Source organism: Aethalodelphis obliquidens, unplaced genomic scaffold (assembly GCF_003676395.1).
Source record: "Aethalodelphis obliquidens isolate GAN/ISIS:26980383/991018 unplaced genomic scaffold, ASM367639v1 scaffold88, whole genome shotgun sequence".
NCBI classification, from domain to species: Eukaryota; Metazoa; Chordata; class Mammalia; order Artiodactyla; family Delphinidae; genus Aethalodelphis; species Aethalodelphis obliquidens.
The window spans coordinates 1565359-1592686 of record NW_020838032.1 but is presented as its reverse complement, the minus strand read 5'-3'; the positions used below and the strand labels follow the sequence as shown (position 1 = coordinate 1592686).

Below are 27328 nucleotides of genomic sequence, written 5' to 3'. Positions count from 1 at the left end.
AAATATTTTAATTAAAAACCATTCCATACACAAAGATGTAACCAACAAGTTATATTATTTTTTATTCATGTTAGAATTTCTATCAGTGTTTGAACATTAATATTTAGAGAGTTTGTACATTTTTGCCTTCTGAGGTTTAAAATGAGAACCACACTAGGTCACAAATGGTAACTAATACACATTCCACAACTGCATGAAGATTCACTCAATCTCACTCTCTTAACACTGTTAAACATTTTCTTCTCCTTGCTGTACTTTACAATGAAAAGTGTGCCCCACTCATGTCTCAGCAAAGTTCCAGACATTATGGATTCATCACATATAAATTCTTTAAAAATATACTTCTGTCAAAAGACTTGATGACTACTATGTACACTACAAAAATAAATTTTCATATAAATAAATTATATGGCATACTTTTATCTTTGTAACTGAAATGACACAAACCCATTTCTGCCCAAATGGGCAGACAATGAGACCCAGTTTGAATATTTCCTTTAAACTCCTTACACTAAAACCTACCATGAGTCCTTAATGAAAATGTTATATACTCTGAACTATTTAACATTAGTAAGCACTCTATACAAATAAAAATTCTGTTCAAAGGTAAAACATAGCTGTAATAGTGTTTCCAATAGAAATAAAATCCCTGCATTTTTCTGTTATAAACTGGCATGACAAATACTGTAGGAAAACATTCTTATGATACAAAATTATAAATATCAGCAAAGATTTTTTTTTTTAAAAATTAAAACATCCAAATGAACAAACAAGACAGACAAAATAAAACTATTTTAAAAAAGAGAGAGAGAAATTCTGGTTGCCTGCCAGCCCCCGAGTTCTCCCTTTGCCAATGTGACTACTGGAGAGAGCTCTACGCTGTGCAGAAAGCAGGGGCCAGCCAAGCAGTCAGGCACCATGCAAGCTGGGCTCAGGAAAGGAGTGAGGGCACTCCTCGAGCCAGAGGGAAGCAGACCTCTGAATTTTGCATCATCTCTCTCCTGAATGCGGGATATTGAGTTTTCTGAGCAGAGCTGAGTGTTAGGTAGACAGACAGTGTGGCTGACAGAGGCACCAAACAGTAGCAGTGGGGCCACTTGGGACCCTGGCATATGAACACACCCATCTGGTAGCCACAGTCTCGCGGCGAGTTTTACAGTCTGAGGTCACTACACTGCTGGTACTATTGTGGGCCGTTGCCTTTCGAATAAGATTTTCCATGTAAAACAGGAGGCATAATGGGAGCTGCCCTTTGTGCACTCCTACAGTAGCTTAGTCTGGGTACCGAGTGCTTCCCCAACATTTGTTGGTCTCTGGCTAAGAGCCTAGGAAGACCAAACCTCAGAGCAAGAAAACAGAATTGATATGGAAGCAGATCTTTAAAAATAACACCTGGTTGAGAGATATGTCTCTATATACATTCTTCAGTGGGGGTTATGCAATTAGCATCTTCCTGCTCTTCAATAAATGTCACATTGAAAGAATACTAATGATGGTGAGAAGAGGGGGATGAGATACTTAGGAAGCGTGCACCCATCATGTTAATATTAACACTTGGAGGATCAGCCTTCTGAAGCTCATATCCTATAGAATTTCTGATTCCGTATCACCATATTGGATGCTCACTATTTTAAAGAGGAGGCAGACAGATCCAGAAAGCCCCAACCGTGCCATTTAGCAAGAGAGGGAGTTTAAATTGTAGGGACTCAAAACATCACCTCTGGGTCTGTTGTGGACCCAGAATTAAGAGGTCATTGTCTCCAGAAGATTTCCAATCCACTCTTAAATTTGGGTGGTGATACTGGTGGTGTGTGTGTGTGTGTGTGTGTGTGTGTGTGTGTGTGTGTGTGTGTGGTGCGTTGGTTACAAGAGAGGTACAATGAAGGCTGCGTACTTTAGAGGATACGCTCACGGCCCAGCTGAGGCTCCCACTGGGCATGTTCTCTAGGTCTTTAATACCAATGAAGTTGAAGAGATGTGAGCTCTGTACCCTGAGGTTCCAACATCCACCACAATGGTCCATGCGAAGGAACTTATCTCCTCTGAGGCACGAGTTGGGGTGTCTGGATGGCAGCCAATAATCTTAAGAGATGCCCTGAACTTGAAGTGAGTCTGGCAAAAGGATAAAGGAGATGTTTAGGGCTAGCCCTCCACCAGCGCTAGCACTAGAGATATCCTGACTCTTCTGGCCTAAGGTAGAGCCCACCACGGGTTCACAGACAGTAAAAAGAAAAAAAAGAAAAAAAATCACAGTACAGTACATTGGGAAATCACACACATGTTCACACACACAGCCAAACAAGAGAATCTCATCCAACTACACCTAGAGAAGCCACCGGGGTTAACGTGCTTTCTTCATATTTGCTCATTAAACAACAACAAAATTATCACGCATAGCGTGTTTGAAAGTTAACAGTAACATTTCATACTACCACAGGGTTGTGATATGCAAATTTAAAATATTTTAAACAGAAACCTTTACAAAATAATCCTATTACATAAGCAATATTTGCATAGAATTATACAGGTAAATTATACAATATTTAAGCAGCAGCAACATATGCTGAAATTTAAGACTAAGTTAAGCTTGGCTGTGGTACAGAGACCAATGTACAAATAGGGAGGGGCTCCGCTGCGGTCTCCCCACCGCCTGCGCTGGAGGCGGGAGTGCAGAAAACCCAGATCACACTACTTTACATCCGTTCCTTCGTATATTACATATGTGTACACCTCTTAAATATTTATAGAAGTATTTCACAAAATAATACAATCAGTTACAGTAACAATGAACTGCTGTCTGGCACAGCACGCCTTTCTAACTCCGCAGCTCTCTTCAAGCAGTTCTGGTGGGGCAGGGTAGGGGTAGGGAGGGGCTTCCAATCTTTGGCCTCTTTGCTTCAGATTTTACTCACCCTTTAAAAGAAAAAAAAAAAAAGGAAGTCAAAGTAACAGGTCTACGAGTCCCTATGTATAAAGCACAAACACAGGCAACACGGGTCTGGGGTACAGAGATCAGGACGGTGGGGGATGGGTGAGGGCATGAGGGGCTTCCAGGGGTGGGTCATGATCTCTCCCTTGACCTGGGGGCTGGTGACAGGGATGCGCTCACTTTGTGACTGTTCACTGAGCTGTGCGTTCATCAGACATACCTGCTATGGCTTTAAAAGACTGAAAAATAGGTGAAAGGGGCAGCTGTCAGTGTCTCTGTTGAGATGCATTAAACCTCCACAGGCTAACTGTGAGGGACAGATCCAATCTGGAACTCAACTGGTTCTCCAAGGATGACGAAGCTTAGACAGGCAACCCTGCCTGTGGGTAAGAGGTCACTGCGGTTCAGTAGGGGACACATGAGTGCCCAGGGCTCCAGGAGGATGCAGCCATCTGCGTCCCTCTAAGTCCCTGAGGGGTCATTGAAGAGCAGCGCCTCAGAGGCCCACCCACCTGCCCACCGGCCCCGCCCACCTCAGTTGGAGCTGCTGCCCCGGCGCCTCTCCTCACATTCCACGTCCTGTAGCTCAATGACCTCCACCTTGGGATCCCTCCTCTCGCAACGGACGTTAAAAGGCACATGGGGGTCCTCAAACAGCCCGTGGTCAGTCTCGGGGTAGTCCTCGTAGCCCGGGCGAAGTCCCCCTCGGGGGTTCCGACTGGGCCCGGGCGGGGGGTGCACTGCAACAGTCACGGACGCTGAGGCCGTCACGGTGGTGATGGGCTGGCAGTAGCTGGGCACGGAGCTGCCCGTGGCAGTGAACGCTGGGTGCCGAGGGTTGTGAGAACGGGTTCCCCGGGGGCCCGTGCGGTCCCTATTGCTAGGGCCAGAATGCCCTTCAGTAGAAATTTCGAAAGCGTCTCTGCGCGGTCTGTAAGGGGGCGGCCTCAAGCATTCTCTGGGGGCCTCTCTTCTGGGCTGCTGGCCTGGCCGTCCGGGTGGCAGGGACCCTGAGTCCAGATGGGGCTGCTGTCGAGGGTTGGAGGGTGGGTGCTGCCTCGGTTCAGGATGGACCACCTGCAGAGGGCAAGGGCAGGCTGAAACAGGCCGGGTGCTAACCCCAGGCTGGGCATCGGCCCCCGCTGCCCCAGCCCTCCCTTCATGGCTCTGACTACCGCCCGGCCACCCACACACAGCTCTTTCTGAACTAGACCTTAGTCAACCCCACAGATGGCCGGGAGCGCCCCAGGGAGCGACCAGGGGCCTTCCACCCACAACGACGTGGCAGAGGTACGCCCTGTTTGGACCCTATGCCTAGGCTTTCTCCAGCACAGCTGGCCGGACACATACGGCTGGCTGCCCATAAATGCAGGGCTGTGGTCTAAGTACCGGAGCTGCCTCTCTCCCACAGTCCGCCACCCCACCCTGCTGGGTAGGATCAGATCTCGAGCTCCCTCTTTCTTCTAAAATGACTAAGTGTCTGGCCCTGGCTCGCCCAAATGCAGGACGTTACCCGGACGTTGCCTACACTGTTGAATACGGTAGCCATGAGGGACACGTGGCTATGTACGTTTAAATTAACTAAAATTCAAAATTCAGTCCCTTAGGTCGCACTAGTCGCATTTCAAATGCTCCACAGCCACATGTTGCAGTGGCTACTGCACTGGAGAGCATTCGCACTGTCACAGAAAGTTCTACCGGGCAGTGCTGCTCTATCCTGTCGTTAGGAATCTGGTTTCTGGGTCTCTGTACAAAGCATGGAGCAACACAGTGGCCACATCAATCAAAAGGACCGTGACCAACTTCAAAGTCGTTCAGCTTGTACCTATTTTTAGGCTCCCGCTGAACAAAACCAGATTCACACTGCAGCTCAGCAGGCATCGTCACGGGGGGTAAGAGGAAGAAAATTTAGGTTATTTGGTTGGCCTCTCTCTCTTTCATGGAAGGGCAGCTCCAGCCTGGGACTGGAATACCCATTTCCTGGAGGGACAGCAGGAGGCCCCCTGTCAGAGCAACAGGAGCCTTAGAACATTCCTTGGGTTTTGTGTGCTGTGCTCCAGGCCTGGGGGGCCGAGGACATCCTGGGGAGCACAGAGAGGGGAGAATGCAGTTGGGGCTCTCAGGGCCTCTGAGAAGAGGCTCCGGGCTGCTCACGGTTTTCCTGAATTACTGAAGGCTGGTTCTCAGCTTCTCTGCTCCTTCCCGCCACCTAGGATACGAGCTTGGAGCCACAAAAGCTTCTGGTGAAGTCTTAGACAATAACGATCGAAAGAATTTTATACCAAGGGTAATTAAAAGGAACAGAAGTGGAAGGGAAAAGAAATCACTTCTGCTGGCAATAAAAATACCATTACATTTTGAAACAGGTATCCTCCTACAATGATACGTAGCTTTTAAAGAAGGGGGGCAGGGGGAGCAAGGCATGCTTTACCTCCGGTCCTTAAGCTCAAACGTGATATATGCTGACGGATGTTCTGTGTAGCCACCAATATTGGTCCCTGCCCTTTTCAATCTGTATGAGATACAGCCACATGAAACTGACATTTTTATAGTTTAAGAAGAGCCAAATATTGGCCATTTCATATGAGTCCACCTAACCTATACATTTTTTGGCATGCTGTCTGTGATTTGCTGTTCAGAGCAGGCAGGGGCTGCCTCCTGGGGTGACTTATGACTTACGGTGGAGCGGGCGAAGACAGGGTTCTCTGTGGCTTCCACGATCACTTGGTGGGAAGGGCCCCCGGCGCCCTGCTGGGCCTCGTAGTGCCGAAGCTCCTCACTGATGCCCGACACCGTCGTCTGAGAACTGTACTCCGAGTCAGAGGAATCAGACCCGTTGTTCGTGTGACCAGGGGGCAGAGCGAACCGGACCACACTGGGGGGCGGCTCAGGGGAAGGGGTGGGCAGCCGGTTCAGCCCGTTGGCTGGAGACACCTATTTAAGGGGATTCAATATTACAGGTGTTATCAACCATCTACCTGGTGGCCACACTTAAGGTTCAAAGCACAATATTGTTCAGGGGTCGCTGCCCCTCCCCCGCCGCCGGCCTCTCACGCTACCCTGTATTCACTTGGCCCAATCCCTGCCACTCTGAAGACCCTTGGGCCTGACGGCTGGAGCAAAAGACCTGCCCTCTGCTTTCACACTCTGGAAAGGCAGGCTGTGCCCCTTTTACTCCTGTTCAAGCCCAGATATTCTTCTTGAGTGGAAAGTGCTTCATTGATAGAGACCTACAAGACTCAGGTTGCCAATCACTAGGTTTCAAAAATAAACAACCTCAACCAAACCAAACCATTCCCCCTACATCCCCTAAGACTATTAAACTGAAGAGAAAAAAAGCCAGAGTTATTTGAGCTGTTTACTGAAAAAGTAAACAACCAGCAAATGTGGATATACTTAAATATCTAAATTAAGAGTGACACCAGGAAAAACAATATTCAGGTGGTCTGAGGGCTGCACATTACACTGGCAACAATTACTGACCTCAGGATACGGTCCGAAGAAGGACAAAAGGACTGGCAGCAAAACCAGTCCATTGAGAACACCCAGGATTGTTAGGATTGCCAGGACAGCAAAGAAATACCTTGAAGATAAAAGGGAAACAGGAACATTTACCATGGCAAAAGTAAATTAAGCTACCCTTCACGTGCCCAAACGTCAGAGCCAAAAATTAACAAAACCCACACCAGTGAAAAGGCTGTTACAACACTGCGTTTCAAATTCAGCACAAGATTAGGTTTTTTTTTCTCTTTTCTTTTAACCTTATGACTTTGAGGACTACATTCTACAACCCAAAGTGTTAGTTCATGAAGGGAAGAAAAAAAATTAGGTTTGTTAATTTGCTGAAATCTCATGGCATGTAATGTTATTTATGAATGTGTTACACAAACACAAAAATATGGAATGTGAACTGAATGGCCGAGCAGACTGAAAGCACAAATACAATGCAGAGGGGCCCCGTTCATGAAAACCCAGCAGAAGCAAACAAATGAAGTGAAGGGTGTAGAATTTAAACAATTTAGCCCAGGAGGAAAAGCAGCCCACTTCTGCAGGCAGCTAATCCACTGTGAAATGCTTCTGCATCTTAGAGCAGAATCTCTAATTAAGTCTCCAGCGTAGCAGGTAAGGCTTTCCCCGGGCTTTCATTAACCGCAACTTTCTGCCCAGAATTCTGTGAGTTCCAGTTTTACCAAACAGTTCCAACTGCAATCTTTTTAGAACACTGGAACCAGCTTTCGGCAAAGAAAACACTGCCCATTCTGTGGTTGCTGGGGCATTTTCGGGGGAGGGCGGTCCACAATGACGGGCTGCTCTGCCGGCCAATCTTTTGTTGAACAATTTAGCATCTCTGAATACTCTTGTTTTGCGTCAGCCAATTCAAACATAAAGGCCGCAGCACCATGAAGAAGAGGAGAGTGCACAAGTGGCCCTGCTTTCCCACCGTTGAGGGCTAAGGTCTGGGATCCTTCACGAATACCAAGGTGAACCTGTCAACCAGGGAGAGTGGCTGGAGGATGTTGCACACAGCTGGAGGCAGCGGGCTCCACGCAAGCATGCGTTTCTGTAACTAACGGTTTCTAGGGCAATTCTGCTGGAAGTGGGCTGGGGTGGGGGAGAGCTCAGGATGTTCTGGGAAGAGGGAGGGCAAGATATCTATCTGCTAATGGTCCTCTTGATCATAAAACGGAACAGGCACCAACCTTTGCTGTGCCTATATATGTTTCAACATTAGATGAAAGGAGAGAGAATCCCTATAAAAATACAAATACCTCGCAGCTATTGTAAACATTAGAAACTTCTGAGCTGCATTAGTAAAGACCAAGCAGCCGATGCCTTGCACTAATGTAAACTGCTGCAACTTTAGGCGGAGGCATATATCAGCAGCAGGCATTAAGACATTTGCATCCCATCCATCTAACTGTAGAATAAACAGACCAATTAGATTTCTGACAGCTTAGTGTATACAACGTCTGCTCATTTAGTCGACCTCGGTGAGGGCTTTATCAGGTTAATCCATCCAGTTCTAGAAAATGGGAAGCCCCTTTAAGTGCTTGAAACAAGAACCCTGATATCTCTGGGAGAGAACAAGACGCCATGGGTTAGATGAGAGAGCTGGGATCCTGCTCTCCACCCAGGTCCCAGATGGTTGTTCTAATTCAGGCTACGTTTCTTCTCTGTGGCTCCCTTGGCAGCCCCCACAAGGCTGAGTTAGATCCTCTGAGATCCCATCACACTCTGTTTCCCATGGTTTTGAATTGCCTGTGACCTTGTCTCTCCCCCCATGTACAGGGGGACGGGGTCTACATTACTTGCAGTTGTGTGAAATGGCACTTATGAGGTGCTCACTACATTGTGTTGAATGAGACATTACACAAAGAAACTCTATTTGACATAGGGTTTTTACATCACAGAGAAACAACTACTCATGCCCGAGTAACGGAAAAGTCAAAATCAAATTAAGAGCTTAAAACAAAACCCAGACCAAAACCTTCATCTAGTTTAGGCATATGTCTACCTGATATTGGCAAACAGGGTGTACTAACTGGGCTTGTTAAGTGATCGGTCATCTGTGCTGAGAGGATCAGCAACGTGGCCATCATCTTGGGAGCTGGCTGGAAACGCAGACTCTGCTCCCCACCCCCAACGAAGTCCGATCTGCACTTACAGAGAGCCCCAGATGACTCACGAGCACGTTACAGCTTGAGAAGGACTGGTCTACACCTCTCCACTCATTCTCTACCCAAGCGCCAGTGAGCCAACCCTGGCACTCATTCTAGCAAGGCTAAATCTCCATGATGCCGACCCGCCCAATGGGGTAACGTCACAGACCCGTGGACTGATCTTTTCTCGTAATAAAGAAACGTTGGCTACAACTTAAAATCCTCTTCTTTTCACTTGGAATTGAAAGGTCTATCGCAACATACACATCAGAAAAGCCTGTTTAGAATCTCTCTCTAGATTATCGAAACGTCCCTAACGATCAAGTCATTTCTCACATTTCATTCTGCTTTGCCATGGTCCTAATTCTGGACTATCTTTTACTTATTGATGATTCTGGCCTCGCCCCTCCACGGAGCAACAGGGTTACATCCAAGGGCAGCTTTGTCAAAAAGCTGCGGAGGCTGTTCAGAGAAGAAAATGGTCTTTCCCTGCAGTTCTCAAATTCTTTTTAAAAGGAAAACTTGCTCTCCTTTTGTACTTCACAAAGTCAAATCCTTAATTAAATTCACCAGAAACTGCTTGCCATGAAATCCAAATTGAAAGATGTATCCAACTAGGCTTGGATCTCAAAAATTTATTGGTGTTAAGTCACACGTTAAATGCTTCTTAAATCTTAGTGGCAACTCAAATGTGAAATCAAGGCATGTCATCTTCACTTCTTAAAAGAATAAAATCTATGTGAAAACTGTAGGTATCTGTACGTTTTCCTTTCTACAGTTTTGAAGGAGAAGTAAAGGTCAAATTCAGTCAATTAATGGGAACCAGGTCATTTCTTTCTGTTGGTATTTCTAACCTCAATAGCAATAACTGGGATATCGGTTTCAAGTTGTAGAGTTGCCTTTGTTGCTAGCCCCAAACCCTCCATCTTTTCTCCCTAAGATATTCCCCAAGACAGCTCTAGAAGGGAGCTTGCTTTTATGCCTCTCAGGATACCTCTGAGTTAATAAACTCAAAAGAGAGTGGAGTCACAGATTGTGGCAATCACTTCACAATGTATGCATATATCAAACCACCATGTTGTACCCCCTTAAATATATACAATTTTTATTTGTCAATTATTCCTCAATGAAGCTACGGGGTTAGGAGCGGGGAGTAGAGTCACAATGAAGACATGCTGCAATCTTCCAGAGGCAGAAGGGAATAAGCAACAGAGGTCCCATTAGAAACGAATGCTTACCTGACAATGAAATCAAACTCGGATCCTGCAAGCATCAGCACTCCTAACAGAGTGGAAACGGCACCGTCCAGAACGGGTGCAAACATGTGCTCCAGGGCGAGCATGGCCCTGCGGTTCTTATCGCCAATGGCTGTTAGAAAGGCCTGCGCAACGAGGAGAGGTCAGATGATCAGATGCCTGGACTTGACTTGGTCAACAGCCAGCTTCGTCTTCAATGCTATTAGCCACTTTCATCTGCCTCCACCGAACCTCTCAGATCCTACCCTCTATCTACTGGCATGTGTAACTGGGGCTGCTCAACTAGCTAAATCTAGGCTTACGCTAAATTGACCTGTTCACGATAATGGGTTGTATTTGGTATTGATGTAAATCTTGAACATCAAGAAGAAAAGAAGAAAAGCATATTTACTTTAAATTTAAAAACCATGCCAAAACTATACAAATGAGCAAAATGTTCCCTTCTTTTCACTGTTACTCACGCTTGAGTTTACTCCCCACACTTAAATGATCTAGCATCATTCACATGGGAGACCTCCAGTTGTGAAAGCGACAGCATTTTGCCCGATTTTTTAAAAGGTCAAGATCTTACTTCCAAAGGGGCTTAGCACCTGGGTGCTAAATACATATTTCCTCACTATTATGCTGAGGTTAGAAATTCTGTCACCGTGTTCCAACTAATGTGTTTGTAGTACATGTAAGTACCATGAAGGTATCACAAGAAAAACACAGGGCTGTAAATTCAGTCAAGCCTGTTCTAAATATGTGTGGATACATCTCACCTCTTATGCATTCTCTAAAGCTCTTCTAGGTCAAGGATACTGTTGATACCAAATGGGACCTTTATGGAGATCTTGGTATATCAGACTATTGGCTTGAGAGTGTGACCCAGGACCATTTTAATGTGGGTTAGTTACTGTTACACCCTGTCTGCTCCCCCAGTGGGGGGAGGGCTGAGCCCGGCAGAAGCTTGCTCTCTGAAAGTTAAGGCTGCTCTAGGATGTGCTGAGAAGAGGGCTTGGGGCCCTTGCAGGTGCACCAGGGAAGGACAGGACGTTATTCTACTTAATGGATGAAGAAATAAAATGACACAGAAGTCTGCAAAGGTGCATTGTGAATTCTCATATTTTTCTCTGAAGTGGGGTCTATGTATGGATGGTCTTTCAGAGCTGGGAGATTTTAGTGTCAGAGTAGTTGTCTTTTTCTCCTGGGAGGAAAGCACCAAGATGGTTTGGAACCATGGTGCTCTGTGCTGTATCTGGGCCGTGAGGCCACAAGGGTCAAAGTTGGGTTGATCTTCTTGCATAGAACCTATGCTACTGAAACAGTAAACTGCCAGGCGCCCATCGATTCCTTGGCGACTTTCACGTACAGGACACGGTAAAAACACCATGTCCTGTGTGTGGGTAGTCTCTTGATGAAGACCTGGGCTAGCAGCACAAAGCCAAGCTGCCTCTTGAGACTCTTTCAATTCTCAGGAGTAAATCTTGCATGAGGAATAGAGGCGTTCCTTCACCGTTTATTCAGCACCGGTATGGATATTTATGTTCATACTACCCCAGAGATCCAAGGGGCCGCTACAGTTTAAAGACTGTCGTTAGCATTTCCACCGCAAAAATCTGTTCTAGGACCACCCTTGTTTGTAATGCTAGCTACCAAGAAGAGTGGTTTTCATTCACATCAGAATGAAATGATTTGTGGATTTTTAACTCGCGGGTAATTTTTCTCCTTTTTAAAAGAAATGATATCGTCATTATGTGTTCTCGAAGCTCTAGGCTCTTCTTTCTAAAAATCCCCTCTCCTTCTTCCCAGCTCAACTGAGGAAAGTAATTAGGGTAGGCTCAAAATGTAGAAAACTGTTTCTATATATTATGGGCTTTTTATTATACATTGGGGGAAAAAACAGGTTAACTGCAACAAAACATTCCTTCTGAAATATAAACATTTATCATCTCTACGCAGCATAAATATGGCCCTGAAAGAAGACAACAGAAGGTAGAAGGCAGAAGCATCTGTCTAGACACCCATGTGTGTAGCTATGCACGTGCCATGTGTTAAGCCCAAAGAAAATCAATGCTAGAGGTGCAAAAGCAAGGCTTTTTGCAAGAGCAAAGGCTTTTACTCAAAGTAACTTGATCCAAGTCAAATGCTTGGTTTCCTAGCTAAGCATTCCAAACATCAGTATTTATTCAGTCAGTAAGTATTTACTGAATGCCTACATAAACCCAAGGACGCAGACTATAAACACAAGTGTGTACGGAACATAATTTACGCATCGCTATAGGGCTTTTGAATGATTCTCTGATAAATGTATACGATGGGTTTGTCTCTTGGGTTAGACTCCTCTTGAAGTTTACTTTTCTCCCACAAAGATTCACAGGACTGTGCATAGAAAGAGCCGGGTGGGCGGGGGGGTGGGGTGGGGGGATTCCTATTGAGAGCAACGCTAGTTCTCCTACTTTCTGCTGTCATGAATTTGGAAGCTGGGAGGTCGAAGGAGCTGGGTGGCCTCAGGTGGGAGAGCTAGTTCATCAGCCCCAGGGTATTTCCTCAGCTGCCAACTCACCTCACCCTCCACTATGCCATCCCCACCAAATCTGTGAGTGTGGTCTCATTTTATCCCTGCTTTATGACTGTGATTTTAAAAATTGTGTGTATTCGTGCACACGTATACACCATCTGTCTTAGGAACAGCAGACGAGTTCAGGACCCGTGGTGACACAACTGACGACACCAAATGAGCAGAATCCTTCCTGGCCCACTCGGACACACCAAAGACACTGCCTACTGCTGATGTGGCCTGGCTTTCACCTTTGACACCCTCTTTCTTAGATTTCCCCCAGAGGGAAAGGAGTCCGGCTGAACTTCAGCCACTCCCAGGGAACGTCTGTGCTCTGAAGCCTTTTTGCCGTGATGTGTGTCAGGTGTGTTCCTTGATGTTGGAGAAAATGAAAAGGTTCCCAACTTGGAAACTAAAAAGAGCTAGAGGAAACAGGTTGCCTTTCTAGTGAATAGCTTTCACTCAAAACGTCTCCCATACCAGAGCAACATGAACGGTGAACTCCACTCCAATGCCGACGGAAGCGATCAAGATGACCACAGGCACGGCACTCAGCTTGATTCCAATGAGGCCCATCATGCCAAAGAGCTCGACCGTCATCAAAGCCAAGACTGTCACCTTGAAAAAGACACACAGGATGAGCGGCTGGGCACAAACACACTCTAGGTGTCGCAAAAATTTTTTCAAAACTGTTCCCCGAGCGCAATCTATAAGGAATTATAGAAACACGCACTCATTGCTGGCTACAAATTTAATACAGTTTAAAACAAGGTGTTTCCTTCTGTTTTGATCTTAACCATCAGAGACCATCCTTCAACTTATAACTGAGTTGCAACTAGAGTTTTTGGTTGCCTTGCCCTCCATCCTTAAGAAAGCTGATCGGACGGGGTGAATAAAAGTTCTTTGACGTAAAAGTAGCTTTGCTTTTGCTTGGAGAGTCCATGGACTGAGTGAGGATGACTTGGGAGAAAGGGGACGTGTGGTCAGCTGATGTGGGTCAGGTTACAGCCCCTTCACTTTGAAGAAATGTGGAGTTACTGGGGTGGACAAAGCAAACAGTCAAATCCAAGGAAAAGCTTTTATTTGCCTTTCTTTCATCTGCCTTGTAAAAATTTCTAGGGGGATGGAAAGAAAATCTGTGTGGCAGACTTTGGAGTTTTTGGGGCCAAAGAGGAGAAAATACAAATAAAACAATGAACTACACAGAGACAAAAGAAGGAGAGAACGATCTTTCCTTCTGGAGGTGGGGGTCAGCAGGCAGTGAAGGGGGGACAGACAAGTACAATAAAAGTTCCCTTTGCTTTCTTTTAATAAGCTAATGAAAGATGGATAACATCAATTGCTTAAGTACCATGAAAACTCCTATAGACTAAACATTTACCTTTAAACATACCTGTTGCACAGACTTATGGTGCAGAAACAAGACCTGGTCTCTGTTTTTATAATTCTGGCATTTTGAAGGCTATACCACAGTTCATGGAATTTAAATACTGCCATGATTTTATTAGACTCTACCCAAAACTTGTTTCAAATCTGAGAGTATTATACTTGGAGAAAGAATGCAAAAAACAGGTTGGTAATACTCGTTTATCAATTCTGCCCAAGAGTTAAAACAAACACACCACACAAAACCATCCCTAAAACCATTTAACCATATACCACCATCCTAACTTCTCGAATTATCGCTCCATTTAGAAGAATCTTCTCTATATTTGGTCCGGGATGTAGTAACAAAATGACACTTGAACTGAAAAAACAGTTACGCTTTGAGTGTTTGCATTTAATAAATGCTCAGCTCTATATTATGGAAAGTGTGCTCAAAAACTCCCCTATCTTTACACAAAAAGTTTAAAGGAGAGGGGACAGAAGATTAAGGCCATTAAAGGCTCTACCTAACCATGAACCTCACCACCTCCAGTAGAATAAATACAGTATGGATGATGCAATCTATACCCTCCTCCAGAGGCCCAGACATAAACAAAACTTCCCGGCTGCAGAAAGAGCTATGCTGAAAGGAATGTGACTTCCACAAAGACCCTTAGAATAAACTCACAATGATCCCGGCCGTCCAGGGGTTCAGGAGGAAGACAGCACACACGAGGAACGTGCAGGCCAGCACCACGCTGATGGACAGGAGAAGCCAGTGGCGGAGGCCGATGTACTGCTCCCAGAAGAGGAAGGGGTAGCCGTTGGGGTAGCTGGAGAGCCCCAGGCTTGTGTAGTTGTTGCAGATCGTTCTGACTTTTTCAATTGCTTCAACGAAGTCTGAGGTGTCACGCAAGCCGTTGAGGTAGAAAGGGAACTGAGCGTATTCGATGGGCTCTGCTGCTGGGACTGGAGAGAGAAGGCAACAGGGAGAGGGCCCATGGATCAGGGGCTCCTGGCAATACTGAGAAAGGCAAACGGACGCCATCCAAGGGTGGAAGAAATGCAACAAGCTCCCACCGTTAGCCATCCCAGACGTGCATCCCCGGGTTCTCCACAATTGCAATGAGAAGAGAAAGAACTCGGCAAGAAAGTCCACTTACTGCACCTCTTTCAACACGAAGGACAAACAATACCAATGATGGTCTTCAGGTCTTTACAGTTTCAATCTTTGGTTTAAGAAATTTTAAACAATGATCAACCTTTGATTTTGGGGTGTGTGTGTGTGTGTGTGTGTGTGGAGGAGGAGCCCGTGATCTCTGTATTGATTTACCCTTAGATTTTAATCTTCTAGAAGCAGTCACTCTTTGGAATGGGTCTAAACAACTTAAGAATTCAATTGTGGGAACATTTTTTTTGTTCAACTGACACAAGTGAAAATACTAAGTTCAAACTGTTTTACTCAATCACTTATGAGAACAAAATAACTCGAAAGTCATGCTTTACTGAGAAAAACGCTTGACTTTCTTATCCTTTTAGTGATCTAACACACTTAAACCTTCCATGCTTCTTTTTTTTAATGCAATGCTAAGTCTTCAGCAGCAGGGGAAGAAATCCTTACACAACAAGCATTTAGTTGCTGCCGTTGTGTGTTCCAGACCCTCTGGGGTCATTCAGTTGACTTGCTAAACATGATTTGCCCTATTATAATCTCAACTATAAATTTTCATTAAGACAAGCCTTGGCTGCTTGCCACAAGGCTCTGAGGTTTAGATACAGGGAAGCACAACCCGCCTGCTCTCCAGCCATGTTCGCAAAGGGACCTGTCTTCTTTCTCACGTCCTCCCTTGGACTCGTACCCAAGGTATACGCTACTAATATCTCTAACCCAAATGCAAATTAAATCCATCCAGAACCACCTTTCAAAGTCGGGGCTGAGAGGTGAAAGGAAGAGGACGCTGTTGTATACAGACTTTTCTGCTCCGGTTTAAACAGCTTTGACAGAGTACAGGTGCTTGGTGGCTTATAGGAATGACCCAACTTGCCAAAAATCCCTTCAACACCAGAGTTGACAAAGTTAAGATAAACATATAATCCCCAGCGATAAAACTCTGCAACAGTAACACAACACTCGACCTGGAGGCGTCCCCAACTTTCACATGGAACAGCTGGCATTAAAGAGAGAGGCCTGGTGGACGTTTTCGAGTCAAAGGCACGAAGGGAGATTACAGACTCTTATTTCTCAGTGTGATAGAGCATGAGTTGCATTCGATTACACATCCTCATCTGTCTCCCAGAGTTTTAAACTAAAAGAAATATATTGTTCTGTTTACACTGTTGAACCCTGCGTAGTGTCGACGGATGAGGGCTGGGACTGAGCCTGGAGGTATGGCGTGTAAGGAGCCCCATAAGCTTGCAGGCCCAGTGGAAGGCTACTTACTTCTCAGCCTGGTTTCTGGCATGTAGTCGGCTTTGTCGTGGACCCACTCAGGACGGTGAGGCCGGATGTTGGCTTGGGAGGCGGCGTACGCCACGGGGTCGTTGCTGACCCAAGCGGTCAGGTAGATGTAGAAAGCGTTGGGATTAATGATGCCGTCTGCATCCACCAGGCGCCGTTTAGTGAGCTGCAAAATGGGCAGAGCAGAAGCCTTTCAGAGGGGTGCTTGGGGTACGCACACTCCTGCCTAGAGAGAATAGGAGCGGAGCTCTGCACCAGCATTTGCAGCAAAGGAGAGAATGCCCACTGTTTGCAAGTACAGAAAATCCCATCAGAACACCTTTGCTTTCTTTCAAAATGCACTTATCGGAGGATGCAATAACCGGCATGTTTATAACACACACACACACAGTTCTGCAGACGGCCCAGGAATGGACTGAACCAATTAAATCTGAATGCTAAAAGACTGTCTGCTGCCAGGGCGGAGAATGAACAATCTGAAGAAACATATTTATAGGAGAGGAAGGGGGAAAAAAACCTGGCAAGAATCCCCATACACGTCTGTGTGCAGTTAACCTCTGCTGTTAACACTAAAGGAAATGCCACCCAGTAAATGGAGGAGAGCTATAAAAATAAAACAACATCTGTATAAATTTTGCTAACACTAGCCTCCTATGACCTGTGTATTCAAAAAATGCCCATCGCCAGAAAGTGGAAGGGACGGGTGCACAGCCTTGGTCTTTCTTGGAATCTTATTCTGAGAGAGGTGGTCACACATAGTACGCCACATCCTGTGAGGATGCCAAATGCTATGCTCCCTCTAAAGTGGGTCTGTGGGCCTTGCATAGGTGAAAGGCATCAGATGACAGATATACAGAGACCCACACGTATGTGTGCATATACGTTTTCCTGTTTACTTTAGATTGAGAAGCGGTTCCAATGCTTTTGGTCTTTTTTAACAAAATGAAAACACCAATGACAGAAGTTAATAGAGAAAGAGTGAAGGAAGAAAGGGGAGGAGAGTGAGAGAACTAAATTTTAGGGATCTGGATTCAATTAATCCACAGGATATGTAACAACTGTACGTCTTCAAGCCGTCTCTGGAATTACATAGTACAGCTCACGGCCTCCGTGCACACAGCACGCCCTTCTCCCTCCCAGGCGGAGGAAATGATGTCCGGGGGCCTGGCCCAATCACATTTGTTCCACAGTGTCCCTGGTCCCTAAAACCCAACCCAGCCCCCCGGGCATCCCCGCTATCTCTCAGACAGACGCCTCTGCCCGCAGCCCTGTCAAACCAGACAGCATGCCCCATGTGGCCATAAAGCACCAAGTTCACACTCCATAATAACTCTGAACAATGTACTTTGTAAATCTGTCACCTTTAATGCCAGCAAAAAAGGGGAGACAATAAACAGAGCTGCTAGGAAGATCATTAGCATGACGGTTTTCTGCCTGCAGTAAGTAAGCAAGTAAGCTACAAGGGGAAGCCAGTAGTGGGGCTGGACTCATTTGAAACCTGAAGGGTCCAAACGCCCTCCCCAGCATGCCCAAGGAATCAAAAGGGATATGCCGGAATCCAAGTGTCACAGCCAAGAGGCAAATGCAGCTGGAGAATATGATTACCAAATAGAAACAGCTCTTCTTACTTAGGGGGTAAGCACAACAGTGAGTCCACTCAGATTCCAAGGATTTCCATCTGCCTCGCTGATGAGAGAGCAATCCGTCTGTCCTCCTCTGCCCCTTAGGCCACAGCAATGCAAAGGAATCAAACACAACAAATCTTCCTATCCTTCTCTCCTTCCCTAACCCATCCATCCACGCCAAATTCTATTCTTTCAAATTCTGCTCCCCAATGGATCCACCTTTCCAAGTTTGGATAAAACCAAGACCGACACGGTAACAAGCACAAGAATTCGAAAGAGAACAACGCAACACAGTATGTCTAACATCTGAAAGAGTCTGCATTGCCTCAACTAGACTTTCTTCTGACAATTGCTCTGAAGGTAAGTAACACACTCGTCCCCACTTGACAGATGAGCAAGGTGAGGCTCTCTGGGTTGCCTGCAGTCATCCGATCTGCTGGTGGAATGAAGAGAATTAGAGCCAACTCAATATTCATTCTTCCAGCCCCCGATGCCTTGGATCTGCAGAGAGCACAGGCTGGGATCGCACGCTGTCAAGCAGTCTTCAGTGGCAGTTGCCCCAAAGCCCTGCTCAACGACGCTCTCCGAAGCTCCCATGGTATAAGGCAGTGAGCGTACCTGGCTGATGTCGATGGGCTTATCACGGCTGCCGGTTTGCACCAGGAGTTTGTAGGCAAGGACCCCGTCATCTGATCCATTTTTGTAATTGTTTGGCATGATTTTCCCAGTTTCCCAGTCACTGTCAAATGCATCCTGAAGTCCTAGAAAAGGCAAATGTGTGTAATACATTATAACTCTTATCCAGAATGATCCTGGTCCTAACAGGGTGCTCTGAGGACAGCGGAGCGTTTGCCATCAACCCCAAACACTCTGTATTCTAGTTGTATTTGACTTCATGTGACACTATTAGATTTTTCGTGAATGAACTTCAAGTTGCTGATAATCACTGCCTCGAAGGCAGAAGGGGAGAGTATTCATTTCTAGGAAACAAATACACATGTTTTACCTCAAAAAGCACCCCCCAAACTCCACTTCTTCTCCCCCATGACAAAAGAAAGCAAGAGGGCTGGGTGAGAAAGACACGCCAGGCCCATTCAGTGTTTCGTGCCACTTCAGGTGCTAAGCCATGGGTTCTTCGATACAACCAGAAATTCCACTCAGAGCAGGAAAAACACATTCAAACTCCCAACTTCAAACAGCAACTCAGTTGCTTCTCCAGCCCTGGGTGAGTGCACATGATTCTGTCAATTTGTTCCATCTGTTCGACTTGTGGAGCTAATACAAGCTGTGGGATCGGCTGCCAGGTTGTGTAAAGATCACAGCCGACACCTATTCACTCTGGACTGTTCTCTTCCTCTCTGCCACCCTTCCTCCAAGAGGGGCTGTGGAGGAGAGAGGAGGAGGGATCTTGTGTGCATGTGTGTGCAGGGAAATACCTCACAGGGTAAATTTGGATCATATTGAGAACAGGAAGCCACAGGCCAATAGAAGGGGGCTCTGTGAGAACAGATGACAAACCGCAAGGCCAAGGAGGGGAAGGAAAGAGCTTTCTGGGCTTGGGGGATGGGCGCGCCCACCAGCCCACCACACACAGCTGCGCTTGGCTTCTGTAATCAAAACCATCATTACAGACCTGACGGTTTGGCTACAGCTGTAAAGAGATAAGCGTGTTGGAAGAGAAAACAGGGCCCTGGTGACCCGGCCCTCGGGTCTGAGCAATTGCTGGCTTGCACACACTCTCCTCTGACACCCCCCCCCCCCGCTCTTCCGTCGCCCTGCTCCCCCAAACCACCTCCCACGTTGAGCTCCCAAGCCCCAGCAGCCCAGGAAGCCACATCTTCTGAACCAGCTGCACGTGCACGGGTTAGACGTGGCCAGTAAGGAGGGAGGAGGGGTTGTTTCATTTCACGACACGCCCCCGTTCCCCACAACACACGGAACTGGTTCCGTTTGTACTCAAAATAGTTAAACTCTTGGGGTTTGAAGTTGGGGGGAGAAGGGAACACAGGACTCTCTCTCTCTCTCTCTTGTTCTCTCTCTCTGTCCCAACTAAACCTTCCTTCCGACGTTGCTGTGGGCGTTGTTTTCACAGGAACAATTTGGGGATGAGGGCCTCGGGCTCGGTGGTGAAAGGCGGCCCTGTTCGGGGAACGTGGAGTGGCCGCGGGGCCGGGCGGGGAGACCACCGGGATGGCTGCGCTCCCCTCTCACACAGACTGTTTTTCATAGCGAGGCATGCATACAACCGTCAGTACTGAACAGATGTTATTTTATTACCTAAAGCCTTTTTTTTTTCCTGTTTTTGAAAAAAATAAACAGGAGAGAAAAAAACAACCCCTACCAGAAAAGAGGCCTGTTTTGTTTTCCTCACTATAATAGAATTTCCATCACTTTGTGGCCTGTAGGCACTTTAACCCTTTCCTCTCGACCTGCTATCCTGAGGAGCAGAGCTCACGCTTATTGTGAGTGTGGGGCTGTCTAAGCATTTTACATTGATCACCCCACGTTCAATTCTTAAAACGACCTCATGAGATAACCTACTGGTATGATGGTTCCCACTTTACAGATGAGGCTTGGGAACGTGAAGTAACTTGAGGAAAGTCACCCAGCGGGTAAGTGCTGGAGCTAAGCTTTGAACCCAGGCAGCCTCTTCCAGGGTCAGCTGGAACCACGAATGCTCTGAATCTCCCTGAATGCACTATGGTGCCCAGGAAACAAACATCTGTTGATAGAGTTAACGTGGACACCAATGACATCTGGTGGCAAATAGAGGGCCCCAAAAATCTGAGTGCGGTTTTATGATATTTATACTCTACGACTCTGGGGACACCCTAGAGTGAAACAAGGAAAGAAAGATCTGATCTGGGGAGGTCAACCCTGTTGGCAATTCCACTCAACTCGTCACCTACGCTGCTGGCCCCCTACTCGCCATTCACTCTGCTGGGGGCTTCACGATGAATGAGAAATAATCATTAACTTCACAGAAAAGTTAAGTTCTTTCATAATTAGTGTATTATTTTCTGATTAATTATCAAAAGGCTCAAGTAACAATGGTTTGGCCTAAGTGCACGCACACTATACGGTCTTGACACAAAACAAGGAACAAGGATTTGCTTCTTCCCTTGGCCAAATATTTCACATTCCAACACATGCATAGTGTAGGAAAGAACTGTGACGTTTCACTTATTTTATGGCAAAACATGAAAGTTTTAGCTAGAACTTTTTCATTTAAAATATTTTATACTAGAAATTATTTTCTAGTGTGAAGTTCTGAGTTAATTATCTCAACTGCCAATTTTTCTTTGATACAGGACGCTAAAAAGAAAATGCTAATCTAAATTTTATTTGCATATTTCAGTGTGTAATATAAACAAATACCATGTGTACAGTGTGGTTTTTATCTCCAGGGTCACCTTATTTGCATGTATGCTTAAAGGTGACATTGGAGATAATTTCTGTATCACCATTATACATTTTTATGAGTAAATCCCTCCCCCCACAAACTACTGGAATGTTGCTAAAGACCAATGGGATGATGTGGTTTGTAATGGTCATTCCATTAAAAACTAATGAGGGTCCCATCACTTAGCAACCACACAAAGTGCTTTGAAGGAAAGCTGACTCAAGGATAACTACTTCCTAAGAGGAAATGTTCAAAGACCAAATCAACCACTCAACAGGCCTGAAAAATGTCTAGGCAGCCGGTGGTCCCAGTATCTGGCCATCCCGTGTACACTGCTCTGCCGGACCTTGGTAGAGTCAGATGCAGAGGCCTAGGGCTGGCTGGGACGCCGACCAGTGGGCATGAATGGATCTTACTTGGTCTAGGTGGGTGCTGTTCACTTAGCAATCAAAACATGATTCAAAGGCACCTTTTAAAAAGATTCCCAAGTCCAACTGCTTTAGGTCTTTAAAGGGATGAAAGCATGGGGATAATTTACAATAGGCTATAAAAAGGTTAGCCCTCTGCACTGCCTGGAGACAATGCCCCTCTACCCTCTTCCAAAGCTCCGCCTAACATGCCATATTGAACATTCAAAGGAATGGCCGAAGACACTGAAATCAATTCCAGGATAACCCTTCTTTGCTCAGATACTGGCAGTGCTCTGCAGATCTCTTTGTTATTTGTGGCAAGTTATTTGCATGTCTTTGGCCAAAGGGGGAAAAATGAAAAGCAGGGAATCTCTCAACTTTCTCGTCTTCTTTTGATTCATCATCTGAAAAAAAAAAAACCCACTGCTTCCCAAACTACTGTAAAAAAATAAGACTGGGAACAAATTCAAGTTAATCTCACGAGCATGTTAAAAAATAATGTTAATGTCATGTAGTTCTCTTCGCCTTCCTCAGAAAAAGAGGTCAAATCTGGTAACACATGCACGAACAAAATTCTAGGAACACGAGTCAAAGACAGAAACCGTACTGAAGAATTTTCAATCAAATTCAAGTTGTTTACCATTTCATGCAAACTCACAGGGAAATTGGCTGCTTAATCTTTACATACAAGTGTATTGACTTAAGACCAAAAAAGGCACTTAAATCTGTGTTTAAACAAGCCTAATTAAGTGGGAAATTAAGACAATCATTTGGATAACTTAAGCCAAAAAATGTTGGGGCCATAATTATTTGGGTATTTCAGTAAGAGTATTTTTGCTTGAATTGTGTAGATAATTATCTTGATTCTCCACTTTACTTTGCATGTGTCAACACAAAATAAATGAACAGATGTTCTTAGAATCACTGAATACATTCATATTCAGTCAGCAGTTAGGAGCAAGTTTAGGCCGTCTTTCTCTCCAGTCGACTACTATTTCCTAGAGATGTTTCTAAGGGCAAGGTCAGAAGCTAAGAAAGCATTTTAAAGCAGAAATTGATTATTTATTATATACTATGAGATGTGATCAAGCGATTAAGCTTACTCCATATGGTAAGTCAAAAGATGGTCAAAAGACGGAATTTTAAATTATATTCACCAATGATGCAAAACTACTGATGTAGTAAGTTACAACTCGGCAGTGAGTCAGCCTAGAAATTCCATTAACACTTGGATTTCACTTGGTCACCAAACTAGCCACCATTAAAAAAAAAAAAAAAAAAAGAGGACTAGAAGCATCGAGCTCCGTCTTTTATAACCTACTTTCCCATTTCCTGCTTTAAAATGCCTTTCTCAGCTTCTCACCTTGCTCTTAGAAACATTTCTAGGAAATAGTAGTCGACTGGAGAGAAAGAAGGCCTAAAGTTGCCCCTAGCTGCTGACTGAATAGGGATGCATTCAGTGATTCTAAGAACATCTGTTCATTTATCCTGTGTACTCATAAATTCTTACAGAAGTTCCTGAATCGGCCATTTGAACTGTTTGCATCGTTTTACAGGTAAAAACCAGATTTGGGAGCTGCCCCAGAAAGAGTCTATATAAGGATTTTCAGCAACAATTAGAAGTCAATGAAACATGTCAGTGTTACATTATCATCTAACACTTTAATAAAGTGAACAAAGGGAACTTGTAGACGCTGAACACACCAAAGACCAAATGGTGAATGTTTACCAAGGACAAGGGCCCTCCAGCAGCATCTTACCTTGGAGCCAGTCTCTGAAGTAGTGCAGCCACATTTTGGGAAGCTGTTTATTTTCTTCCAACATGACATACTTCACATTACTGAAACTCTTATGAAGGTCGTAAAGTAAGTGCTGGATATTGGGGTAGTCTGCCTTCTGAGTGACTATATACATGTTGTAGAAAGAGAAGTATTTGAACTGTGCAGCAATAAAGTCATATTCTCTAGTTTCCCGAGGCACAATGTCTGTAAGATCCAGCCCATCACGCACTCGGGTGGTCCCATAAAGGCTGACCCCCAGCAGGCCCAGGAAAAGGAAGATCACCACAACCTGCAACAGAATAAGGGGCCCGAGATCAGACCCGGAGGAACATAACCGACTCTCCCTTGACAAAGATGAGCTGTTTGGTTTATACCTCACTCTTAAACATCACACTATCCGGATGTACAGTGTAGGGGTCGTTTTCCCAGAGGAAAAAACATAAAATCATGGTAATTTTGCTTTTTTTTTTTTTTTTTGGCGGTACACAGGCCTCTCACTGCTGTGGCCTCTCCCGTTGCGGAGCACAGGCTCCGGGCGTGCAGGCCCAGCGGCCATGGCTCACTGGCCCAGCCGCTGCGCGGCACGAGGGATCTTCCCGGACTGGGGCACGAACCCGTGTCCCCTGCATTGGCAGGCGGACTCTCAACCACTGCGCCACCAGGAAAGCCCGGTAATCGCATTTTTTAAACAAGCTCATTTAGAATAAAATCTTTAAAATGCAAGGAGTTGACGTAAATTGAAAGAAACATTTGCCACATAGAGATGCACTCCTGTAGAAGATGAGCTCATTAAAATGGCCTCGAGCTCTAAATGGACTGACTCGTTAGGAGGCCTGAAATACATCACATCTGAGGAAGCAATCGGATGAATTCCAAAGGTGCCTGCTCTGTTATTTTTTGCAGACAGTAGGAGTCTTCTGTTTTGGTAATTACCTTGGCTTTTGGTTTCAAGAGGAAAGGGGCATAGTGCTTCTCGGCAAAAGATGAGAGTGTCCACCTGCTGCAGGGGGGCTCAAGGCAGTGGAGGCTAGAGTCAGAGAACTGGGAGAGCAGGTCCCTCGTGGAGCTGGTGCTCTCGGGGCTCTGGCAGCTGAGCGTGTCCTGGGCCACGGTGACGGGCTGCACGGAGATCTCGGAGCGCGGCTCGGCAGTGGTGTAGTACACGTGCGTGTGGGGGTCATACTCTGTGCGAAGCTGCACCGTAGACTGCATGGTGATCTGGGTTTCGTGGGCAAAGCTGTGGCTGCTGTAGGGGGGCGGGGGGCTGTAGCGGGTGTTATTGTGAGTCTCTGTGTAGGCCTGGGGTTCAACCTGAATCACTCTGCTGACACAGGGGCTGAAAGAGGGGGAAATATGTTGGAATGGTATACCGAAACAGGGAAACGGTGCTTTCATTTCTGCCAATGACTGACATTATTCACTTTACACAGCTCTGACTTAGGAGCAAAACATAGCACGGAACTCCACAAACACCATCCGGTTTATCTATTCGGACACAGACATGAGTCAATCAAAGGAGGCCAAATGGATGGTTGGTCCTGAATTTGGCTGACAAAAATCAAGTTACATGCCGATGAACCTCTTAATGCATAATTCCTTTAAAAAAAAAACCCAAAACCAAACCACCCAAAGGGTGATATGTTTTCCAGATGGTGGTTTTCAACCTTCGTTCTGCCCTAATCCATAGAGATACAACACATTCCCAACAATCAGCAATACTGGTGTGTGGTAAACAATGATCCTGTGTATCACAACCTCGGGGCTGTAAGAATGTTCAGTTGAGGGAGGGGAGAACCCCAGTGACTCCGATGTCCCCCAGAGGAAGCATCCTCTGTCCGTTATCTCCCCTGCGTTCAGCACACTGTTAACTACGCTTCCTTCTAAGTTCACAGACTGAAAATTTCTCTAAACATGACCACTCTGCTCCCAACAAATAAAGGCCACAGGGGCCAGAAAATGTACCTTGTAAAACAGCAGAAAATATCCAATCTCCTGTCCTCACGTCGATACAAATCCATGCTGAGAATTGCAGGAAAAATCAGCAGAACCATAGCAAAATTGAATACCACTACTACAGCCGCCTGGGAGAAAAAAAAAAAAATGTAGAGGTCACTAATACATTTCCTCCCAGTCAGAGGACTGCTTTGAAAATAAAGATGCTTTAAACAAAATCTTTCTTTCACTTTCCTAACTGAGGTGTTTAAGCCTGAAATAGATGCTGGAGTTTCTCATCACTTTGCTTCTCGTCCTTCATTAAGAGACCATTTGATTAGAATAGAGGCCCCCATCATTCCTTTCCATCTCTAATAATTCCATGAGCCCATAGGGTACAAACACAGGAACTAAACTAAACCAAACTGACAAAAGCAGAACAGAGAATATGCTTGAAATGTTTTACTTTAAGATAAAAAGAAACATTTTCCTCTTAGAACATTTCTAAGAGTTCACGTAGCCCTGATTTTACACTTAGAAAATTTATACATAAAGTGGATCGAGTATATCCAAATGTCACCTTTAAAACACAAAATAAAAATTCAAACACGTCCCCCGAGGTTTTTAATAGGCACATTCCAAATAGCCTCTGGAGTAGCCTGTGGGGTGTGCCAGCGCAGTAACATAAAAGGTCAAGGAGAGTTAAGCAGAAATTCCTGTGTGTGATTCTAGTACGCAGAATAAATAAGTACGGATTCAAAAGTCACTCCATAACCTAGAATAAACACAGGGCTAGATTCTGTAGCGCTTTGGCAAATCTCCTGCTGACCTAGTAAAAATTACACAATTGGGCTGTTAATAGGGGAAAGTCAACAGAGGACAGTTGAAAGGGCTCTCCCGTACAGAAAGGCATGGAAAGCAGCAGCATGATGAAAAATGCAACTGGAGTACTAAGTAACCGAGAAATCATCAGAAAGTTTTTTTGAAAAATAAAAACTCTTACAAGGTTTTTCAAAGAACTGCTTAGTTCTAAAACCTTCTCAAACTGGGTAAACGTTTCAAGGTGAGAAAAGAAAACCCGATTACAACTGGTACCGAACAATACCAGAGGAGAACCTTGCAAAGGTCTCTGGATAGTAATTTGTGAATTTATGCTTGAGGTGAAATAGCAAGCCCAAGTTCCGGAGAGATGCTTTTTTCGATAATTAATTCCCTGTCAAGTCTACAAAACCAAAAAATAACCAAGAGTCTCCTAAAAATGACCCAACCCCTCTCTTCTTCGTCTGCCTTGAAAATTCCTCATCAATTCAAAATATATGAAACATGTTAACTGGCCACTCTAACGTATATAACGTACTTTAAAGACCTGCCTAACATGTTATAAGCAAATCACTATTTCGACTAGAGGATTTATCTAAGAGGCAAATAGAAAAAAGGAAAGTCAGGGCAGCGTATTGGGTACAGAAGACACAAAGATAAATAAGACAAAATCCTGCTCTCAAGGAAAGACACAGCCAGAACTATAAACAAATTACAAGCTAGGCTGACAAATGTAGTAATAGAAGCATGCCAGGGTTCCAGAGCGGCTCAGAGGAGGGGAGCATGCAGGTGGGGGTACACGGGGGTGGGGAGAGTGGCCAGAAAAGGTTTCTTGGGAGATGGAGAAGACAAAAAAGGATTTGGGGAGGACCAGGGAGGAAGGATGCATGGAGGAAATCCGACAGGCCGTGTCTGAGTTTAAAAGCTATGCAGTACTGCTGGGTTTAAAATTCTGTTGAGGGAAGAGAAAGGAGGAGGAGTGATGGGAGGTCAGGTAGTTAAGTTACACACGATCCGTTCGATTCTTACAGCAACCAGGAGGCAGACGTTAGTCCTGCTGTCGACCCTTTACCTAATAAAGACCCGTGGTGCAGAGGAAGGTCACCTGCCTGAGGCTCCCAGTAAATCGGATTCAAACACAGGCTTGATGG

At 45.4% G+C, this 27328-nt stretch overlaps 1 protein-coding gene across 5 annotated transcripts in view; it reads right to left on the bottom strand.

Moving 5' to 3' along the window:
* Positions 1 to 2598: 2598 nt before the first annotated feature.
* PTCH1 (patched 1) overlaps positions 2599 to 27328 on the bottom strand; it is a 64513-nt gene continuing 39783 nt past the window's right edge. For 2 of the 5 annotated variants that reach the window (XM_027094159.1, XM_027094161.1), the window contains exons 13-24: positions 25389 to 25507; positions 24360 to 24762; positions 23406 to 23715; positions 18451 to 18593; positions 16190 to 16373; positions 14438 to 14718; positions 12865 to 13002; positions 9828 to 9970; positions 6413 to 6512; positions 5609 to 5863; positions 3463 to 4006; positions 2599 to 2913 (exon numbers count right to left, since the gene is read on the bottom strand). In XM_027094159.1, the coding sequence (XP_026949960.1) occupies positions 3464 to 4006; positions 5609 to 5863; positions 6413 to 6512; positions 9828 to 9970; positions 12865 to 13002; positions 14438 to 14718; positions 16190 to 16373; positions 18451 to 18593; positions 23406 to 23715; positions 24360 to 24762; positions 25389 to 25507 (2619 nt within the window). In that variant the 3' untranslated portion in view covers positions 2599 to 2913; position 3463. Of the gene's footprint in view, positions 2914 to 3462; positions 5864 to 6412; positions 6513 to 9827; positions 9971 to 12864; positions 13003 to 14437; positions 14719 to 16189; positions 16374 to 18450; positions 18594 to 23405; positions 23716 to 24359; positions 24763 to 25388; positions 25508 to 27328 lie in introns of those variants that run through there. The other 3 variants (XM_027094160.1, XM_027094162.1, XR_003430268.1) reach the window with 3 other exon arrangements.